Here is a 19553-nt window from a genome sequence, read left to right on the forward strand (position 1 = left end):
AGTTTTGGCCTCATTTGGTGGAACTTCTTGACCCTTTAGAGAGAAGTATAAAATTGTAACATTTCAAAAAAGAATGTCATTTTTACAAAAGTAGCATTTGGAGCTTCGGCTTGGAAGAGATTGCCTAGTGTTTTAATCTATTTATAAGACTGAGTTCTGTTGTTGACTTGTATATTGTCATTGTGTATTTGTTGTTTTATGTATAAACTGTATTTTGGTCATGTTTAAAATCCTGCCAAGTGGAGTTTGCCCCTGCCCCCTCTTTCCAGTGGAATGTAAGCATTCACTCACATTAGTCCATATACTTCTCACAGGGTTTTTGCAGCTGGCATCATATTTATTGCAGGTTTCCAGGATGCACTGCATCTTGTCAGGTAGAACTGATGTTTCAGCCATCATACTGTGGTGTGAGGTCTGCAGTTTGTCTTTAGATAGCAACCCAGGTGAATGAAGTAGCAAAGTCCGGTGGTCACAAATTTGAATTTTGTTGGGAAAAATCAGTTGGGCTTTTTTCCCCCAAAGAATGGATAAGTCTCTGGTGAGTTTTAAAGATGTTCTCCCTGTTAACAGATTATCTTCTATCATGATTCAAGTATCAAGAGTATTCCTAAATCTTTCCCTCCATCTGCGTTCTTCATACTGCAGATCATATATTCTAATCCTTGTAGCTACTAGCTACCTAATAACCTTAAGGAGAAAAATGATCTGGTCATCTTTGTTTTATTCAGAGCCTATAGCCAGAGTTATTCTTCCTCTTGAGAAGGGGAAAATTCTGCAACAAGTTCAGCCCCCGTTGATAACAGGAATGTATCCTTACTTGATATCTGGGTTTCTGGCAGGTACTTGTGACTAGAGAATGACACGGGGAGCGATCCCCGCAGCGAACCGCTGCGTGGCTGCGGGTTATGGTGACCTCATTAGCAAATCGCCGCAGACGTGGGGACAAATCCTTTCACCGCCCGCAAAAACGGTGAATAGATTTGTCCCCGCAGGCCAATGTCCCCCCTTCAAGAAACCGCTATTTACCTGTGTTTCACCTGCACGTTGCCGCATTGACTCCGCCCCCCAATATACTGGCTCCTCATTTGTCAGATCAACCCTTCCTGCCAATAGAACCCGCCCCCCCCCCCGACGATCGCCAGCAGGAAGGTGCTCAGCCCTTCATGCCGACAGAACCAGCCCTCCCCAACGATCGCGGCAGGAGGATATCCAACCCCTCCTGCCTACCCCAACCCCCCCCCCCAACGGCCCTCCCGACGATCGCAGCAGGAGGATATCCAACCCCTCCTGCCAGCTCCCCAACAGCCCCCCTATGATCACTGGTAGGAGGGTGCCCAACCCCTCCTGCCGGCACCCCCAACGGCCCCCTATATCGCCAATAGGAGGGTGCCCAACCCCTCCTGCCGGACCCTCCCCCAACAAACCCCGCCATCCCGAAACACCACCCTTAGTCTTACTTTCCAAGTTGGACCGGACAGCTCCTCGCTCGTCTGGCCAGCAGGCCTGCCTCCGTCCAAATGAGGCGGGCCCGCCCCTCCCCTCCCCTGCCTAACCCACAGGATCCTAGGGCCTGATTGGCCCAAGCACCTAAGGCCCCTCCTATAGCGGGAGTGGCTTTAGGTGCCTAGACCAATCAGGCCCTAGGATCCTGTGGGTTGGGCAGGGTAGGGGCGGGCCCGCCTCATTTGGACGGAGGCAAGCCTGCTGGCCATACGTGTGAGGAGCCGTCCGGTCCAACTTGGAAAGTAAGACTAAGGGGGTTCCGGGGTGGGAGGGTTCGTTGGGGGGGGGGGGTCCAGCAGGAGGGGTTGGGTACCCTCCTGCCGGCGATCTTAGGGGAGGCCATTGGGAGGACCGGCAGGAGGGTTTGGGTACCCTTCTGCTGCGATTGTCGGGAGGGCCGTTGGGGGGGTCTACAGGAGGGGTTGGGTGCCCTCCTGCCGTGATCGCTGGGGGGAGGGGAGACTTGCAGCCGTAGCCGCGGTCACTATGCTAATCACGATTAGCATAGTGACCGCGATTAGGTACACGATTAGGTACACGATTTGCCGCGATTAGGTACAGCGGCCGCGTCTACTTACCATGTAGGCTAACATTGTAACTTACAATTTGTAAGCATTAAAAGTACATGTCGTGTTTGTTTTTGTATAGTTATTAACTAATATTTAACTAAGTTTTAAAGTTTTAAAGAATGTTTCCTTTATACGTAAATAAAGAAAAGTATATAAAATCGTACCCGTTTGAGGCTTTTATGTATGCAGCGGTGACGGTGACGGGGCGGTGAATGGGGTTGCAGTGGCGGTGACGGGGCGGTGAATGGGGTGGCAGTGGCGGTGACGGGGCGGTGAAGGGAATGGCGGTGACGGGGCGGTGCAGAGGATGGTGAGACGGGGACGGGGCGGTGACGGGGACCAATTTTTTCACCGTGTCATTCTCTACTTGTGACCTGGATTGGCCACTGTGAAGACAGGATACTAGAATAGACAGACCCCCCACTATGGCTATTCTTATATTATTATCTATGATCTGAAGAAAATTTTAGGTTTTACATGTAACAAATGGCTATATTTTCAAAAGAAACAAATTTGAAGACCAAAGATAGGAAGCTGAAAGAAGTTAAGACTGAAACAGGAAACATACTCTGGCAATTTAATAGTAGCCATGTTACCAAATTGTACAGATTATCATCAATTGGAGTTATTAATGGGAAAACAAATCTGGAGCAACTAATGAATTTTCCCTAAAACAAGATTGCTGTCTACATTAGCCTTAAAGTCCTTGAAGCACTGCACTTGCTGTTAATCTTCAAAAAAGAACTTGAACAAGCAAGCAGAGCTGGCCCCAGATAAGTATCCTTCTATTGACAGGTTGGAGTTGACTTCTTTTCTTGAATATTGTGTTACATAGTAAAATGCAGCCGATAAAGACCCAAATGGTCTCTCCAGTCTGTTGTGGATATTCTCACAAGGGACACCTGTCTCGATTCTCTTACCAAGGAATATTTATTATAATTCTTATATAATACTACATAGTACTAATAAAATGATTTATGTAAACCACTTAACACTCAAAATCAAAAAGACTTGAACCAATATTCAATCACTTTTTGGTTCCCCCCCCACCTATTAAACTAGGAGGTGAAGATTTAGGTTACTGTTTTTTTAAATTTCTGCAGATCATTTTCATTTTCCAGATGAAGTTCCCTTGGTAAACTATTTCACAAAACACTCTTATCTTATTTGTTCCCCTTTCACTTTTTTTCATCCATATGAAGCTCTGGAAGATGTTCTCAGCTAGATCTCAAAAGACAACTAAAGGATAATTTTTCAACCTCCTGTTTAGATATTTAGAGCATTCACCACTACATTAAAGGTCAGCAACAGAATTTTAAAATTTCATCCTTGGTGAAATGACAATGGTTACTAATACTATCAACATGGAAGAGATGCTTTCTTAATGTGATGTGCCCTTGCTGCAGCATTTTGGCCAGCTGCAACTGACAAATCTGCAGCTTTGGCTGGCTCAAAAGTACTGCAACAGTAATCAAGGGAGAACAGTACAAATGGACACTAGAACAGGTCCTTGTTTGAAATGTTATGTTGGGTCTGCACCATATCATACATATGTGGATTTCATTCTGTGAATATAACATTACAACATTTGACTCAATAAATGACTATCGGGGAACATCTTTTCCACAGTTCCTTTTGTTGTTAAATATGGTTTTAGACCCTTGATCCAACTTAGAAACATAGAAATAGATGGCAGATAAGGGCCACGGCCCATCAAGTCTGCCCACTCCAATGACCCTCCCTATCTATCTTTGCGGATAGATCCCACATGTTTGTCCCATTTGGCCTTAAAATCTGGCACGCTTCTGGCCTCAATAACCTGAAGTGGAAGACTATTCCAGCGATCAACCACCCTTTCGGTGAAGAAGAACTTCCTAGTGTCACCGTGCAGTTTCCCGCCCCTGATTTTCCACTAATGCCCCCTTGTTGCCGCAGGACCCTTGAAAAAGAAGATATCCTCTTCCACCTCGATGCGACCTGTGAGGTACTTGAATGTCTCGATCATATCTCCCTTCTCTCTACGTTCCTCTAGTGAGTAGAGCTGAAACTTCCCTAACCGCTCCTCGTATGGGAGCTCCTTGAGTCCCGAGACCATCCTGGTGGCTATTCTCTGGACCGATTCCAGTCTCAGCACCTCCTTGCGGTAATGCGGCTTCCAAAATTGCACACAGTACTCCAGGTGCGGTCTCACCATGGATCTATACAGTGGCATAATGACTTCAGGTTTACGGCTGACGAAACTCCTGCGTATGCAACCTATGATTTGCCTTGCTTTGGATGAAGCTTGCTCAACTTGATTTGCAGACTTCATGTCTTCCCTGACAATCACCCCTAAGTCTCTTTCTGCTTCAGTTTTTGTCAAGATCTCGCCATTTAGGGTGTAAATCTTGCATGGATTTCGGCTTCCCAGGTGCATGACTTTGCATTTTTTGGCATTGAAACTGAGTTGCCAGGACTTAGACCAGTGCTCCAGTAGAAGTAGGTCATGCATCATATCATCTGCCATTGAATTATTGTCTGTTGTGCTCTTGTTCACTACATTGCTTAGCTTGGCATCATCGGCGAATAATGTTATTCTTCCTCGGAGCCCTTCTGTCAAGTCTCTTATGTAGATGTTGAACAAGATCGGGCCCAGGACGGAGCCCTGTGGCACTCCACTTATCACCTCTGACATTTCGGAGGGGGTGCCGTTCACCACTACCCTCTGAAGCCTACCTCCAAGCCAGTTCCCAACCCAATTTGTCAATGTGTCGCCCAAACCTAAAGAACTCATCTTGCTTAGCAACCTGCGGTGTGGTACGCTATCAAATGCTTTGCTGAAATCCAGGTAGACGATGTCCAGGGACTCACCAGCATCCAGTTTCCTCGTCACCCAGTCAAAGAAGCTGATCAGGTTGGATTGGCAGGATCTCCCCTTAGTAAATCCATGTTGGCGGGGATCCCGTAGTTTCTCCTCGTCCATGATTCTATCCAATTGGTGTTTGATTAGGGTTTCCATTAGTTGCTCACTATCGATGTGAGACTCACTGGTCTGTAATTTGCCATCTCCATCTTGGAGCCTTTCTTGTGGAGTGGGATGACGTTAGCTGTCTTCCAGTCCATCGGGACGTTACCTGTACTAAGGGAGAGATTGAAGAGCGCGGATAGCGATTCCGCTAGGACATCACCCAACTCCCTGAGCACTCTAGGGTGTAGGTTGTCAGGCCCCATTGCCTTGTTGACCTTGATTTTTGACAGCTCGCAATAGACGCTGCTGGGTGTAAACTTTAAATTACTAAACGGGTCAACTGATTTAACCCTTGTCTGTGGCTGAGGGCCGATTCTTGCGGGTGAAGACTGAGCAGAAGTATTTATTTAACAGTTGGGCTTTTTCCGAGTCCGTTTCTACAATGTCTCCGTCTGGTTTTCTGAGACATACTATCCCGCCCGAGTTCTTATTTCTGTCACTGATATACCTGAAGAAAGATTTATCTCCTTTCTGGATGTTCTTTGCTAGAGACTCCTCCATGCGGAATTTGGCCTCCCTAACTGCTGCTTTGACGGCCCTTGACTTGGCCAGATATTTTACTCTAGAGTCCTGTGTCCCTGATTGTTTGTAAGAGATGAATGCTTTTTTCTTCTCTTTGATGATGTCCGAGATCTCCGTAGAGAACCACTGTGGCTTGTTGTTCCTACTCCGTTTACTTACTGATTTAACATAGCAGTTTGTTGCTTCCTGTATGGTGGCTTTCAGAGTTGACCACATTTCTTCCACGCTGACAGTGTCTGCTTGGCTTTGTAGCGCCTGGTGAACGAAGTCTCCCATGTCTTGGAAGTTTGTGTCTTTGAATTTGAGAACCTTGGTCATTGTGGTAGATTTCGTGAAACCTTTCCTGAGATTGAACCATATCATATTGTGGTCACTGGAGGCCAAAGTTTCACCCACCGAGACCTCTGTGATACTTTCCCCGTTGGTAAGTACTAGGTCCAGTATTGCCTGATCCCTTGTTGGTTCAGATACCAGTTGCCTGAGTCTTGCTCCATTCAAAGAGTTTAATAGCTTCCTGCTGTTGCCGGAAGCAGAGGAAAGTGTGACCCAATCCACATCAGGCATGTTGAAGTCACCTACCAATACTGTATCACCCCGCAAGGTGATATTCTCTATATCTCCGATTAATTCCTTATCTAGGTCATCTTGATGTCTTGGGGGTCTGTATACTACGCCAAGATACAGGCATTTGTCCTTCCCTCTGGCCAAATTTACCCAAAGGGATTCCCCAGTGTACTGTACATCTGTGATTCTGGTGACCTTAATGTCCTCTCTAGTATATAATGCTACACCACCTCCCATTTTACCCTCCCTGTCCCGGCGAAGCAAGTTGTAACCTGGTATGACCATGTCCCACCCGTGGGAGTCTGTGAGCCAGGTCTCAGATATTGCCACTACATCCAGGTCGGCATTCCTCATTTCTGTTTCCAAGTCTAGGATCTTATTTCCCAGACTGTGGGCGTTGACGTACATAACCCTCCACGTTGTGTGTTTGTTGTATCTCAGTGGGGACGATCCCTCTTTATCAACTAGGACCCCATTAGCATTATTCGCATGTCTCTTGCACTCCCTAGCATTATTCGCCTGTCTCTTACACTCCATAGACCCAGAGCTAAAGCTTGAACCTGTCTTGGACTCCCCATGACTATAGTGTGCTCCTATCTCAGACTCGGTAATGTGTGTACCCTGTGGGGGTATTCCCGTTTGGACTACTCGAGCTCCTTTAGTACAATTTGCAACGTGTGCACTCTCTCTGGTCCCAGAATTATAATGTGTACTCCCTCTAGACCCAGAATTGCTATGTATCCTCCCCCTAGACCCAAAATTGTAATGTGTCCCAGAAATATAGTATTTACTTAGCTCAGTCTCAAAAGAGTATTGGTAGCTTAGCTCGTCAGGTGGGTTGTTTGACTGTAACCGTCTTCACCATAGATTTATTACATGGATAAAAATCAAGCCTATGAAAATCCACATCCACAGGTCCCTCACTTTCTTCGATGGATGACAACTCAGTAGGCGACAGCTGTTCTCCATCCCTGTTTATCTTTAAAACATATTTTCATGTCAAGGAAATCTTGTTTTGTGGGCACAAACTATTTTCTGACACATCCAGGACCATTCAAGATCAGAGGTAAGTAGCAGCTGGTACCAATGCCTTCTTTTTAAATACTTAAAAAGGAAATTTAAAATTTCCTATAAAAAGGCAATCATTCAATTTGAAATAGTTTTTGGGTTAATTCTGTTGCTGGTCCATTTTCTTTATTTGAACACTGGACATGGGAAAGGTACTAAAGAACTGCCAGCACTGAACACCAATGAGTTATTTGGAGTTCAATTTATGATATTAAAAGGGGTAAAATAACTTAACACTCGTGAATAGAATTTCCATGACCTGAAAATTATACTATCCACTCTCATGATAAAACTGACTGAGTGTGGGACCTAGTTCCAATAGCATGGTCAATATTAAATAATTGCAGCTGAGCAGTGGACAATGCAGTTAGCTACAGAAAAGTTTGCACCTTTAAGCTTCTAGCTCCGCCATAATCAAGGCTGGGACCAGCACCATAAGCCTTCATTTCCAACTACCCAAGATTTTTCTTCTACACTGGCGGTTCAGCCATTGGAATACCAGTTCTCACACAGGAGTCAAAGATCTGGGCTACTTACAGAGCTGTGCAGTTTGGTCACTAGGGGCTCCTTTTATCAAGGCGCGCTACTTGGGGTTAGCGCGTCGGACATTTCATCACGCGCTAACCCCCGCGGCAGCCTAAAATCCTAACGCCTCGTCAATGGAGGTGTTAGGTACTAGCGCGGCAGGTGCCTTTGTAAAAGGACCCTTAGGTGTCACTATTATGCAACGATCACGCCTTCTTCTTTTGGGATAAACCAGGACAGAGATGCTGTACAAACCCAATCTCTGCCTCACAGTATTGGCACTGAGCTCTCTGCACCTTATTTTAAAAGAAGTACTATTAGGCTGTAACATTTGTGCTTCCAGTTGCTTCTTAAATTCAGTTACAATGATGTTGAGATGCTACTAATTGGTCAGTAAAGGGAAAGGAAAAAAAATGTGTTTCTCTGTTTCACATGATCAGTTGTGCAAAACTTCCTTTTGACATATTAGTGATAGTTATGGATGGCTGATAACAAAAAACCCCCAAAAAACAATGTTTTCAACTGGGACGTCACAATGCATTATGAGCTCTCACCTACTTAAAATGTGCATGAACTGGATTAGACAAGTCTTTCAGTGTGTAACCCTGGGTTTTAAAACATATTTCATTATAGTGGAAATAGATGGTAAACATTTTCAAGAATATCTTCTCTTACAAATGGAAGACTTCTCTATATAGTGACATATAGCCAGTATTGCCCATATAAAGAAGAATAAACCATCATCTCAATCAACTAAATGTAGAACATAATTTGAACACAAAAAAATGTGGGAAGACAGTCACTTTTTTTTTTCTTTAAGGTGGTTCACTTTAATAACCCAGACACCAGTTACTATTTAACAAGACATGTAAAAAATCACAATAGTTTTAAAGGAATTTACAAAGTATAATGTATATATTTAGATACAGAGGTAGAAATTCATTTTTACAATGTTTAGTAATACAGATGTTATCAAATTCAAGGCACAATTTGTTTTGCTTTACAAAAATACTGTAAAAGTATCCTTGACTGTTCTAGAAAATACTTGAAAAAAATGGCACACTCATTACATCCTTAGAGCTTCATATATGAAAAGCAGAAGTGGCTTCTCAGACAGTTTCTGCACCAGGCAACGTGGGGAGAATCATTTAGAAACAATAAGGACCACATATGCAAGCATTTCTTCCCATTAATAATTCACATAGGGAGGGGCTTTATATGCTGGAAGAGGCAAATTTGGGCCATTTCTGTAAAATAAAATTCCTTTCCTATTGGACTAGGCATAAGGTGAAATCAGGCCCTTCATTTCTTCCTTCTGAGCCACTTCAAAATTGTGCCAAGAGCTCAGCTAGAAAAATTTATCTTCTTTAGGGAAAGATGTACCCAACCATGGGTTTAGGCATTTAAAGATGATCCTGCCTGCCTTACAAAGGTTAGGCTGAACACTGTGCCATCAAGCCAACCTGATAATTCATGAACACAGCTCTAGCCAAGTGGAATTCCAGCAGATGTAAAGCCAAGCCATTTGACCAACCACAAAGGGGGATGTGACAACAAAAACAAAAATACTGTGACCCAAACATGCTTATCTGCAGAAATTCCAAAATATTGTGTTGAGTGAATGAGTGAGGAGTAGAGGAGAGGGAAGATTACAAATCCATAAGAAACCATGTTTGCTGCAAAAAGACAAAGTCAATTATAGCAGTTCTACCACTTATCCGTTGCACTTTTGGATCACCAAGTGAACAAAGAGCATTCATAATTAGTCCTTGACTTCTCAGGTCACCTACATGTGCTTTCAACTGCGTGAAACTTAGCTAAAACATTTATTGGAGAAAATTTTAAACCTGATTGATCTTTCAGCAGTGGCAGTCTGCAGAAACATAGTGCATCTCTACAATAAGAGATAGGGCTAAGCTTACTGTATATACAGTAACTAAAAAGAATGCTGGAGGCAGCTACATCTCACCTTCATTTACCTTATCACATTTCAAAAGTACTCTAGTTAAATTTACAGTTTGTAAATAAAGTTTGTTTGTTTTTAAAATAAAAAGTTCCATACACAAGGTTTAGGATCCAAGAGAATGCCACAGGAAACATGACTTGCATCGAACCGATGCAAAAGTGCACATCATACTTCAGAGGGTTTTTGATCCTAGTCAACTAATGGAGGCCAATCCATCGAACCCAGACGTTAAATTCCATTCTTTGCCTCGTTATTATTCATAGCCTGCTTCCTCTGGGCAATGAAGGGGTACATACACTTGTCAGCACCCAAGAACCTGTACATGCACACAACTGCCTCGAAAGGCAGAATGCTGAAAATACAGAAGGAGGAAACCAGAAGGGGTTAATACAAGAGAGCTTATATTGTAATAATCACACAAAAAATAATGCACATGCATATTCGCTGGTCAACCATTTGTAGAAAGTGAAAGCAGAGAGAAATGTATTACCTTTTCATGCAAGTCACCATGTACATCAAACGGGGAGTGCAAATCATGGGCTGGTCTGTGAGGATGGCTCGAATAGCCTGCTTCACACAGTAATCTGGTTTTAAGGGTGGCAGGAAAGGCTCAATTTCTTTCCTAAAAAGCAACATTCTCTTTTTTATAACAACTCTTCAAAGAGAACAAAATACTTCTCATTGCAGGGTATGCTAAAATGAACTCACACATACAGATCTATATTGAAGTTCTTTAAATCAAATGAAAAAATATCTCAATGAAATCAGACAAGGAACGCCGCCCCCCCTCCCCCCTCCCCGACTTGTATCCTTTTCTTCTTCCATGAAACAGAGGTTTGCAAACTAAGGCTAGGCCACAGAGCATTTTCCTTGCCTTGGGTGAAATAGTTCAAAGGGAGGTTACTTTTTTGGGCATGTGTATGGTGAGGATAGAGTGGCTACTGCTAAATAGCTGGTCGAATTTGAGCGCTCCCCCCCCCCAGCAACACATGCAATTATAAGGGTGTTTGTTTTCAGCTTCCCTGGATACTTTGGGGTTCCTGTAGCTTTATTGTATGTTTTCTCTGGGGGTTCTTCTCTCTTCTTTCCCATTTATCTTTTATAAAAGCATTGTTTTTTTCTCAGGCACTTTAGTTTAGATTGTGAGCCCACCTGGGACAGAGAGGGTTGCTTTTAATGTGCCTATTATTAGCTTTGGAAACCGCTTAATATTTATTTACAAGCGGTATATCAAATTCAATAAATACAAAAATAAGCAGAAGAGGGGATAACTAGAGGTGGTAGAGTATGAAGGAGCACATATGCATAGTCCCTCCATACCCCATCATTTAACCACCATACTCCCTCAAGCTGCAATCTAGAAAATGACAAATTTCTCCCCATCCTGTCCTCAAGAGTTTTTTCCCTGTCCTTGTCACATTCCTGCAAGTTCGGCACAAGCCTCGAACACTTATGTTTTTAAAGTGTTCAAGGCTTGCGCAGATGAGGACAGAGCTTGCAGGAATGGGGCAGGGACAGGGACAGAACGGGAAATTGAGTTCCCATGGGAGTATTTTAAAATCAAGGAAAAGGGCCAAACTCCAGAGAACACCCATAAGTCTTCCGCAATTTGAAGCATTTTTTGGTGGCTCTTCCTGTGAAATGTTTAGGCACTCCTGTTTACAGCATAGGAATTTTAGGTTGAAGCTCCACTTCATAGTGCAGACTGTGCATAATTTTAGAAGTCCTTTTCCAGACTATCCATTCTAATGTTCCTGGTAAACATGTAAGTAGCGCAAGGAACTTATTTCTGAATTCAAATACTACTGGGCTCATTACTAATTTGAATTTAGTAGACAAAGTTTCATATCAGCAATGAAAAGAGGGTGTAAGAAAAACTAGATGATTTCAAAGGCTTGGATGGAAAAAAACTATACCCACAATAAAAACCAAGGTCTAATTTTTCAGACCTTTTTGGCATGCTACAAAATATATATGGCTGAAAGTATTTGATATAATTAAGATTGCCTCCTAAATCTATTACATCTGAAGGAAGGATCCAGACCTAATGTATATTATCTTAAGAACTATGCAAAGAACACAGGCTGCAAATGATCCCTTCCCTCCTCATTGGAGCAGGATCTCTTCCCCTGTCTGGGTTACTCACTGACCTGATTCTGCATCCACGGAACATGCCCGTGTCCACAAGGTAAGGGCACACCAGTGTCATTTTCACTCCATCCTTTTCAGCAGCTTTAAGTTCGTGGCTTAGGGATTCATGGAAACCCACAGCACCAAATTTACTAGCACAGTAATCCTGCGGGTGGGAAGGAAGGAAAGATTATACTCAAAAAATCCAAGTGGAATAGACACCAGAAGCAAAACAGTTTGCTTCACTTTCTGCCTTCTGCTAAAGATCTAATACAAGGTTACAGGTGACTGAACATTTGTTCCAATGAACAAAAAATAATGACAGTTTTGGAAGAAAGGCAAATTTGATGTTGTCTAACATAGAATATCTTCAAACCAACATTTAAAAAGGGCCAGCAAACTGAATACAATTTAGCCACATCAAATTTCATATTAAGAACATAAAAATTTATTTATTTAATTTATTTAGATTTTTATCCTGTCCTCCCAGTAGCTCAGAACGGTCTACAAGTTAACATACACAATGGAGTGTAATTGGACATATAAGATATACAATAGGTTTAAATGTTTGGACATACAAGACTGTGCGGTAGTTTAAATACAGGGAGTATACAGCAAATTAAGAGTAGAGTTTAAGTATAAGTAGTTTAGTTTAAATACAAGTTATTTGAGTTTAGATTCAATTTATCACAGTACAGACTAAGAGAGGACTATACTGAAATTTAGGGAGAAAATAGACAGGAGAGAGAACATAAGAACATAAGCAATGCCTCTGCTGGGTCAGACCTGAGGTCCATCTTGCCCAGCAGTCCGCTCACGCGGCGGCCCAACAGGTCCAGGACGTGAGTAGTAATCCTCTATTTATACCCTTCTATTCCCTTTTCCAGCAGGAAAATGTCCAATCCTCTCTTAAATCCCAGTACTGTATTCTGCCCTACAACGTCCTCTGGAAGCGCATTCCAAGTGTCCACCACACGTTGGGTAAAGAAGAACTTCCTGGCATTTGTATTGAATCTGTCCCCTTTCAACTTTTCCGAATGCCCTTTTGTTCTTTTATTTTTTGAAAGTTTGAAGAATCTGTCCCTCTCTACTCTCTCTATGCCCCTCATGATCTTATAAGTCTCTATCATATCCCCTCTAAGTCTCCTCTTCTCCAGGGAAAAGAGACCCAGTTTCTCCAATCTCTCAGCGTATGAAAGGATTTCCATCCCTTTTATCAGACGTGTCGCTCTTCTCTGAACTCTCTCGAGTAACGCCATATCCTTCTTAAGGTATGGCGACCAAAACTGGACGCAGTATTCCAGGTGTGGGCGCACCATTGCCCGATACAGCGGCAGGATAACTTCTTTTGTCCTGGTTGTAATACCCTTCTTGATTATACCTAGCATTCTATTCGCTCTCTTAGCAGCTGCTGCGCACTGTGCCGTCGGCTTCATTGACCTGTCCACCATTATCCCCAAGTCCCTCTCTTGGGTACTCTCATTCAATAACATCCCTCCCATCGTATAGTTGTACCTCGGGTTTCTGCTTCCCACATGCAATACTTTACATTTCTCAATGTTGAACTTCATTTGCCATTTTGTCGCCCATTCCCCTAGTTTGTTCAAGTCTCTTTGCAATTCCTCACAGTCCTCTTTAGTCCGAGCTCCCCTAAATAGTTTGGTGTCATATGCAAATTTTATTATCTCACACTTCGTCCCTGTTTCTAGATCATTTATGAATATATTAAATAACAGCGGCCCGAGCACCGAGCCCTGCGAAACACCACTCGTGACTCTCCTCCAGTCAGAGTAGTGGCCCTTCAACCCTACCCTTTGTTTCCTACCTGCCAACCAGTTTCTGATCCATCTATGTACGTCTCCGTCCACCCCATGGTTCTTCAGTTTCCGGAGTAATCGTTCATGAGGCACCTTGTCAAAGGCTTTTTGGAAATCAAGGTATATGATGTCTATGGGGTCACCTCTGTCCATCTGTTTGTTAATTCCTTCGAAGAAGTGTAGTAAGTTGGTTAGGCACGATCTCCCCCTGCAGAAACCATGTTGGCTGGTTATCAAAAGTTTGTTTCTTTCCAAGTGATCATCGATGTTTTCTTTTATCAGTGCTTCCGCCATTTTTCCCGGAACCGAGGTCAGACTCACCGGTCTGTAGTTTCCCGGGTCCCTTCTTGATCCCTTTTTAAAGATGGGCGTGATGTTGGCCGTCTTCCAATCCTCCGGGATCACGCCTGTTTTCAGGGATAGGTTGCATATTTGCTGCAGTAGTTCTGCTATCTCCTCCTTTAGTTCCTTCAGAACCCTTGGATGGATTCCGTCCGGACCTGGAGATTTGTCAATTTTTAGTTTATCTATCTGCCTGCGCACATCTTCAAGGCTCACTTCCATGAATGTTAATTTTTCTGCTTGATTTCCATTGAAGAATTGCTCAGGTTCCAGTATGTTGGTTGTGTCTTCGTTCGTAAATACAGACGAAAAGAACATGTTCAGTCTTTCCGCGACTTCTTTCTCCTCCTTCACTACTCCCTTCCCGACTCCATCATTCAGCGGTCCCATCTCCTCCCTAGCTGGCTGTTTCCCTTTAACATATCTGAAGAACGGTTTGAAATTTCGAGCCTCCCTGGCTAACATCTCTTCATACTCTCTTTTGGCTTTTCGAACCACACGGTGACATTGTTTTTGATACTTCCTGTGCTCTATCCAATTCCCTTCAGTTTTGTCCTTTTTCCATCTCCTGAATGAATTTTTCTTATTACTTATCGCTTCCTTCACTATTTTAGTGGAGAGAGAGGTGGGGCTTAAGGGGGGGGGGTGTAGACTGAGGGTGACCTTTAGTTGAAGAGGAGGGTCTTTACCATTTTACGGAACGTCAATAATGAGTTCTGTAGTCTGTAGTCTGAAATTTCATATTAAGAACATAAAAATTGCCATACTGGGACAGATCGAACGTTCATCAAGCCCAGCATCCTGTTTCCAACAGTGGCCAACTTCCCCTCCCACCTTAAAAAGCAGCCACCCAATCCTCACAGGCTTATACATCTATGTTACAATAAACTTTAACCCTCACTTTGGGGGGGGGGGGGGAGAGAGACACAAGGATTTCCCTTTTGAAGGCTTTATTTTTACAGATTCTCTGCCCATCATCTGGCCTTCTGTGACTTGAGCCTTGCAACACAGAGTCTTCAATATGTAGCTACTTTGAATTAAATGGCAATATTCAGCACTGGTTAGAGGCAAGCTCTGGTTAACTAGCACTGACTGGGTCCTCACAGGATACCAGGTGCAGATAACTAGATAGTGCTGCTGAATATCTTGGCTGTTCAAACTTTGGCTAGCCTGGCAGCAGACAGCATGAAGCACTGCTCGTTTTGACAGTCAGGTCCTAATGAGACAGCTTGAGAGGAAACTAAAGGGAGGGATACAAAAAGTAAAACAGATGAGCCAGTGAAGAGGAGGGGAAACAAGAAGGAAATCTAAGAATACTATAGTGGAGAAAAGAATGAGAGAACAAATTACACTTCTTCTTCCATATTTGTGGGTTCAACACTCACGACTTCTATTTGTGGTTTTTATCTTGCTGGCTCCACCCCCCAAATGACATCATCCTGGAGCGCCAAGAGAATTGCATTTTTTTCTCCCAGCACTTGTTTCAGCGTGCAGAGAGATAATTTTGCTTTCCCTCCACCACCACCCCCACACACACAGAACAAACACAAGCAAAGGGAGACAACTTTAGCCCAATATATCAAGAGAAAACAAAAGGCAAAAAGGTAACTTTATTAACAGTCCCAACTAGGATCCTGGTTTTGGCAGGACCACTGTCTTCCTCAAAGGACACAAACAACTAAAACCACAGAAAAAAATAAAATAAAATAAAGAAATGAAATAAAAACGGTAAAAGTTGAAATAAGCGGCATGAACAAGTAAAACATCTTACATATGGAATACAAATAAACTGTGAATGGCTGCTGTCAGTCCCGTGAGAACTGGCGGTAGCCATTCACGGAGCGGAGCGGGACCAGGCAGGAACACAAAAATCTTGCGACTGCCTCGTGCTCCGCTTTGACTCTGCCACAAGAGTTTTGGAATCAGCTGAGGGAAGGGCAGGAGCACTGAAAGCTCCTGCCATACAGCGCTAGATGGCTAGATTTTTTAAAAGGTACGGGGGTACAGAGGGGTATTCGTTCCATAAGACACACCCTTATTTCCACCCACTTTTTTGGGGGGAAAAGTGCGTCTTATGGAGTGAAAAATACGGTAGGCAGTTTTCAGGATGACCTAAATAAAACGAAATAAACGGATTAGAGACACATTAAATTTTCAGCCGCCATTTACTTGGCTAAGTGAGTTGCCTGGAAACTGCCCATCCTTTCCTGAGGTACAATTACATGCCAGGATTAACCCATGAGAATAACCCGAATCACAGTTACTGGATGCCAGGTTCCACCTTGGGAATTAGTGCCCAAGAAAAAGATCTGGGTGTCATCATAGACAATACGATGAAACATTCTGCCCAATGTGTGGCGATGGCCAAAAAAGCAAACAAGATGCTAGCAATTATTAAAAAAGGGATGGATAACAAGACTAAGAATGTTATAATGCCCCTGTTATCGCTCCATGGTATGACCTCACCTGGAGTATTGTGTTCAATTCTAGTCTTCTTATCTCAAGAAAGATATAGCGGCAGTAGAAAAGGTTCAAAGAAGAGCAACCAAGATGATAAAGGGGATGGAACTCCTCTTGTATGAGGAAAAACTAAAAAGGTTAGGGGTCTTCAGCTTGGAAAACAGACGGCTGAGGGGAGATATGATTGAAGTCTACAAAATCCTAAGTGGAGTAGAATGGGTAAAAGTCGATTGATTTTTCACTCCAACAAAAATTATAAAGACTAGGGGGACATTCAATGAAGCTACAGGGAAACACTTTTAAAATCAATAGGAGGAAATATTTTTTCACTCAGAGAATAGTTAAGTTCTGGAATGCATTGCCAGAGGTTGTGGTAAGAATGGATAGTGTAGCTGGTTTTAAGAAAGGTTTGGACAATTTCCTGGAAGAAAAGTCTGTTATTGAGAAAGACATGGGGGAAGCCCTGGATCGGTAGCATGCCCTGGATCGGTAGCATGGAATGTTGCTACTCTTTGGGTTTAGCCAGGTACATGGGACCTGGATTGACCACCATGAGAATAGGCTAATGGGCTTGATGGACCATTGGTCTGATCCAGTAAGGCTATTCTTATGTTCATAGCTCAGTATAGGTTAAGGTTATAGGAGGCCAACTTAAGTAACTACTTTTTTTTTTTTTTTTAAGTCATGCATGTTATTTTTCAAAGTATATAAAAGCAGTACCCAAATCTTTGCAGGCATTTTCTTAGGCAATTTTCAGAAAAAGGAACTTTTTTCCCTTTAAAGTTGGGGAAATTGCAGGACTCTGTACTTGTCTACAGAATTACCCAATAAATACATACATGCCCATGAATATTCATTGTGGACATCTGAAAGTCATACCCATTGGTGGCTCTTGGCAGATAGGTTTGCAGTAGTTATAGTGGAGAAAATTTCCCCTCTAGACTCGTCCTGGGGACTCCATAAAATCCTAAGAATGTGGCTTCATTAGCACCTTTTAAATAATTTTGTGCATAATTTGTAGGTTAGATGTTAAAATAAAGACTGCCAAATCTCTGGATTCTAGGCAGTTACAGAAAATGTTCTAACAGGCACAAAAAATAAAATAAGGCAGTCAGCACCTTTCCATAACATGGAAATCAAGGCAACATGGCTCAGTGAAGCACTTGCTTGGATGTTATGCTTCTGATTAGGATAGAGCAGCTGAAACAAATAATGGTGTTGAGATTACGGTTTCCCTCTGCCCTTGCCAACATTAAAACAGTTTGGAGCCAAATTTCAGTCTACTGAGCAATGAGCATCGTTATACTCTTTTCAAAAGTATTCCAAGTTGTCCTTAATAGCTATTGCACTATTTTTGTAAGTAAATGAAGCTAAAGGACTTATGTTTCAGCAGCTGGAAGTTTGTTTACCATGTAAGGTGCTGCACAGCCACTATTCAGTTAAAAATTTGGAAACTCTTAGGGCTAGATGCACTAAAGTCAACGAGCGTCATTAAACTTGTTTTCACAGCTTTAGCGGCCCAATTCACAAAATGGCTCACTGCGTGTTTTTCCCCCCCTCAAGCGCCCATTTCCCGATCTGGCCATGCAAATTAGTCAAGCGATTGATGCACTAACATCGCTTGGCCATACAAAAAAATAAGAGGGGTTTTAGCTGTTGGAAAAAAATGATAGTTTAGACCTGTTGTAACTGTGTTGCCGACAGGTGAGCCTGGCGTGTTTTTTTTTTTCAATGGCACAGATATTTTGTGTGTGTTACACAGGCAAAATATCTGTCCCATAAGAAATAAAAGCACCCCCCCCCCCCTGCCGATGACAGCCCTCCCTCCCTGACGAACCGGCCCCACAAAATGGACTCCTGTACCAGCAAAAATGGCAGGAAGAATGGCCACTTCCTTTTGCCATGCCGAACAACCCCCCTCCCCCCCTCACAAACGTGTGAAAGAAAATTGGCAGGAGGGATGCCCACTCCCTCTTGCAATGTGACTACCCCCTCCCCCCCTCGCAGCAGCGATGCGGCAGGAGGGGATGTCTACTCCCTCCTGCCAACAAAGGCCCACTCCCATGCCAGGTGCCCCTCTAAACATCCTCTACCCCCCATTGGGGGGGAAAAAAAAGCAAAAGGGATGCCCACACACTTCAGCCACCAAAGGCCCTCCCCTGCCCCACCTGTAGGGATGGAGATCTGATAAGTTCTGATCCAGGGCATCAGAACACAGGCAAGATCAGCACACAGGCTGTTCTGAACCAGGCCAGGTCGGCACACTGACCTAGGCCCTGTGTGCGGATCTAGGCCCTGTGTTTGGATCTGATGCCCCATGTCTCATTCCCTCCCCCTCCTGCCACATATACTTTCTAAGCAAGGACAAGGTTTGCACCTTGTGACAGAATGCTGAGGCATTTCTTCTCCCTTCCTGTCACATATTAACCCGACACACATTTACCCTTATTCCTTATCTTGTTTAAGCATCCCTTATAATGGGCAACAATCAGACTTTGTCTGAGCAGGCCTTGACTTAAGGCTAAGTAAGAAAGCTTAAGGAGTATGCATTATAACCTTTGGACTGTCACATGCTATAGTAAGATTTGAGACATAAGAAATGTACACATTGGGAATCACTTTATTATAACCTTATATGTATTCAGATGACACATGGGATAGTAACTTTGAGAAGCACATGAAATATGTAAACAATGAATTACTTTGGCCTAATCCTCACTAAATCCATTATGAAATTATAACCTTGCAGAGCTTTAGCTAAGTAATTAATGAAGCTATGATTCTCAATAAAAGGGGGAAGAGACCATTCATTTGGAGCGCCTCCTTCTCAATTCTGAGACTGCGTATGTGCTTCCTTTGTGGTATTCCTACACCCACCCCCAATACCTTCTCAGAGTTGTTGGAGTAGGACAGAAGCTCAGTCTATCCTGCTTGTAGGCTCGCCACTTCCGAATGGTGGGGGCTTTCCTTCCCTGTTGCATTATGTGATGAATAGGGAGGGGCCTAAGGCACTGATTGGCTCAGATGCCTAAGGCCCCACTCCGGGAATATAAGGGGGAAGAGTCTAAGCCAAACAATGC

At 43.3% G+C, this 19553-nt stretch overlaps 1 protein-coding gene across 3 annotated transcripts in view; it reads right to left on the reverse strand.

Moving 5' to 3' along the window:
• Nucleotides 1-8567: 8567 nt before the first annotated feature.
• Nucleotides 8568-19553, reverse strand: part of RDH10 (retinol dehydrogenase 10) — a 46932-nt gene continuing 35946 nt past the window's right edge. For all 3 annotated transcript variants that reach the window (XM_033933394.1, XM_033933393.1, XM_033933395.1), the window contains exons 5-7: nucleotides 11875-12020; nucleotides 10215-10346; nucleotides 8568-10076 (exon numbers count right to left, since the gene is read on the reverse strand). In XM_033933394.1, the coding sequence (XP_033789285.1) occupies nucleotides 9953-10076; nucleotides 10215-10346; nucleotides 11875-12020 (402 nt within the window). In that variant the 3' untranslated portion in view covers nucleotides 8568-9952. The remainder of the gene's footprint in view (nucleotides 10077-10214; nucleotides 10347-11874; nucleotides 12021-19553) is intronic.

The sequence above is a fragment of the Geotrypetes seraphini genome, chromosome 2, assembly GCF_902459505.1.
Source record: "Geotrypetes seraphini chromosome 2, aGeoSer1.1, whole genome shotgun sequence".
NCBI lineage: Eukaryota > Metazoa > Chordata > Amphibia > Gymnophiona > Dermophiidae > Geotrypetes > Geotrypetes seraphini.